The sequence below is a fragment of the Ochlerotatus camptorhynchus genome, unplaced genomic scaffold (assembly GCF_037179485.1).
Source record: "Ochlerotatus camptorhynchus isolate MF236.1 unplaced genomic scaffold, CSIRO-AGI_Acam_v1.1 ptg000099l, whole genome shotgun sequence".
Lineage (NCBI taxonomy): Eukaryota > Metazoa > Arthropoda > Insecta > Diptera > Culicidae > Ochlerotatus > Ochlerotatus camptorhynchus.
The window spans coordinates 515,397-517,912 of NW_027040589.1; the positions used below are offsets into that span (position 1 = coordinate 515,397).

The 2,516-nt window shown below is 44.1% G+C and overlaps 1 protein-coding gene across 1 annotated transcript; it reads right to left on the reverse strand.

Annotated features, from left to right (window-relative positions):
* Positions 1–520: 520 nt before the first annotated feature.
* LOC135698907 (odorant receptor 63a-like) lies at positions 521–1,821 on the reverse strand. The gene is made up of 3 exons (XM_065219054.1): positions 961–1,821; positions 801–899; positions 521–727 (listed from the first exon to the last, which is right to left on the reverse strand). The coding sequence occupies exons 1-3, from the start codon at positions 1,819–1,821 to the stop codon at positions 521–523; spliced, it is 1,167 nt and encodes a 388-aa protein (XP_065075126.1).
* Positions 1,822–2,516: the final 695 nt, after the last annotated feature.

Consider the following 2,516-nt stretch of genomic DNA (forward strand, 5'->3'; position numbering starts at 1 on the left):
AAAATTGGGACGGATTTGCCGGGAGCGATTTAGTTTATTTGAAGGGGAACTTTTATTTCTGCGCTGTTTCCTCGGGGCGAGTTTTCCGGCCGCAGCCACGACGATGAAATGGTGTAAATTAAATTACTTGGGGTTTACCGGGTTCAAAATTATGCAAATCCTGGATAAAGTTTACTGCTGTAATTCTCTATTCAAATACTGATATCTAAATCAAACTTTTCAGTGTCTGTGCTTCGTGTGCCAAACAAATAGAAACTTAGTGCTAGGCAGGGTTGCCAGGTTTTTTTTTAATATCAGGACACCCACGAATAAAAAAAACAGGATTAATCAGGAAAGTCTTAAAATCAAATGAAAAAAAAATTGAAACACTGCCATTAACTATTGAAAATTTTGGAGGTGGTGATGGGATAAATGGGATCTTTATCATTTATCAGGATGAAGTCAAAATTTCAGGATAAATTCGGATACCTGGCAACCTTGGTGCTAGAGAACAGTGGTGCAACAAAATTCGGAAAGTTGATTAAAATCGTTCCTTCAGGATCAAATAGTACGAATAGGACGCTTGGATGACCAGCCCGAGCCGTTCGATGTTCACATAGTAGAACTTGGCTGCGGTGATCCCGGTTGGGATCTGGGCTCGTTGAATGATCATTTTGATGTCTTTCTGCATCGCAACCGATTCCGTGTACCAAGGGTAGTCATACATGGCGTGTGCAACACCGAGAGCCTATCGTTTTGAGAGAGGAAGAAATTATTTTAACTTCAAGAACCATGCATGTAATTAACTGAACGAGGCTTACTTTTTCACTGAGTATAGTCCCGTTGACACAATAGACCACCATTTCACCCATCAGGACAACGAAGAGCAGAATCACATTCGCGGCGTTTGGTCCAAAGTTCTGTAAATATCAGTTGAGCTCAAACTTCCCGTCTGAACACCAATTCATCATAACAACCTACCGTCGATACGTAGAACATCATTAAACACCAGATCAGGATGCAGTTCAAAATTTGATTGATCAAAATGAAGCTTACTGTAGCTTCCAAATGTTCCACATACTCCAGCGCCAAGTTGTGCAGTTCCACAATCTGCCGAAGCTCACTGCGGCGATCATCCACCTTCTTCGTTTGGGCCATTTTGGTAATCCGTCCGGTAACGATTTCAAACAACTTCGTACCATACTGAATCGTTACCAGGATGACCGATCCTTTCAATGCACTTTGATAAGCCGAACAAACCACCGCCGCCACACAGAAAACCATATAGATTGTATAATGGACGAAGTTCCGACGGATGTCCAACCAATAGAACTGCACCTCGATGATCAACATGAAATCGCTTCTTTCTACTTCATCCACACAGATCATCTTCACCGCCGTCGAAACGATCGGAGCTCCCAGGTACAGCAACACCAAGAATCCAATGTAAACCGCATAGATCCGAGCAAAGAGCTCCATCTTCCGGTGGAAGCGATCAATTTCATCCTGCAACTCCCGCGGCCAATCGCGCTGAAGAATCCGCTCCAAAACATCAACCATCCGCTCAAACGAGGCTCGCCTGGTTGCGAAAATCCCAATCGAAACACAAACCTCAATCAGGAAAATCAACTCAGCGACATTGCGAGCAGTCGAATCGAAGCCCTCTTTGCCGGATCCAAGCACGGCTTTCGGACCGATCAGAACGACCAACATGCACAATATGGCCAGCAGATAGCGGAATACGTTCCGCCGGTCGCCCCACAGCCCGATGAGGCGCAACATCTGCAATCCAAACGAAAGAAGTTCCGGTTTCGGAGAGATGAATTTCCTCAGGACGAACATGCTTGCAAGCGAACTGTGAGGACCGGTCGTGTTGGGCAGTTAATTTATAGCCGAGTGACGGTAGTTGGCAGTGGGGATATTTCGAAAAAAAATAGGTTATTGTGCAGCATCATTTCGAATAATCATGTGTTGAATTCGAAATTCTACTTCCGGAATTTGAAATTTATTTAATCGACTAGGGAGGTTCTCTACACTGAAGATGAAAACAACTTGAAAATGAGTGCAATTTTACTTTGTTTTGTATTTCTTTCACCAAAAGCGATGCAAAGTTTTAAAAGATACTGTTCAAGAAAGCATTTATCCAGAGGATTATTATAACCGTAAAGGCCCGAACGCAATGACAGCGGAAGCGAAACGGCAGCGGTAGCGGAAAAGCCCGATCAGAGTAAGCCTACTTGCGGGTTGGAAACGAGCTAAAACCCAAACTGGCTCCAGCAACCAGCAAGACATGTTAGCGTCATTTGTGACAACTGTCAAACCTTGTCGCTGTCGTTCCTCTTCCGCTCTTATTACGTTTGGGCCTTAAGTGGTGCGGTGTGCAGGAGTCCACAGCAAGTAAGAATTCACCATTTAGTCAAGCTTCTGCATTCATTTTAACCATAGAGGTAACTCTAAGACCAGAAGGTCCCGAAGAAACGTGCTCAACTTTTTGGCTCAGTTCTGATACTCTCTTCGGTCTCAAGCTAATCCATGCA

Bases quoted from the DNA above. Each gene is read 5' to 3' on its own strand.
- LOC135698907 (XM_065219054.1), bottom strand. From the start codon at position 1,821: ATGTTCGTCCTGAGGAAATTCATCTCTCCGAAACCGGAACTTCTTTCG. The intron at 900-960 runs GTAGGTTGTTAT...TGATATTTACAG, and splicing joins TGATGTTCTACGTATCGACG to AACTTTGGACCAAACGCCGC. The intron at 728-800 runs GTAAGCCTCGTT...TCAAAACGATAG, and splicing joins GGACTATACTCAGTGAAAAA to GCTCTCGGTGTTGCACACGC.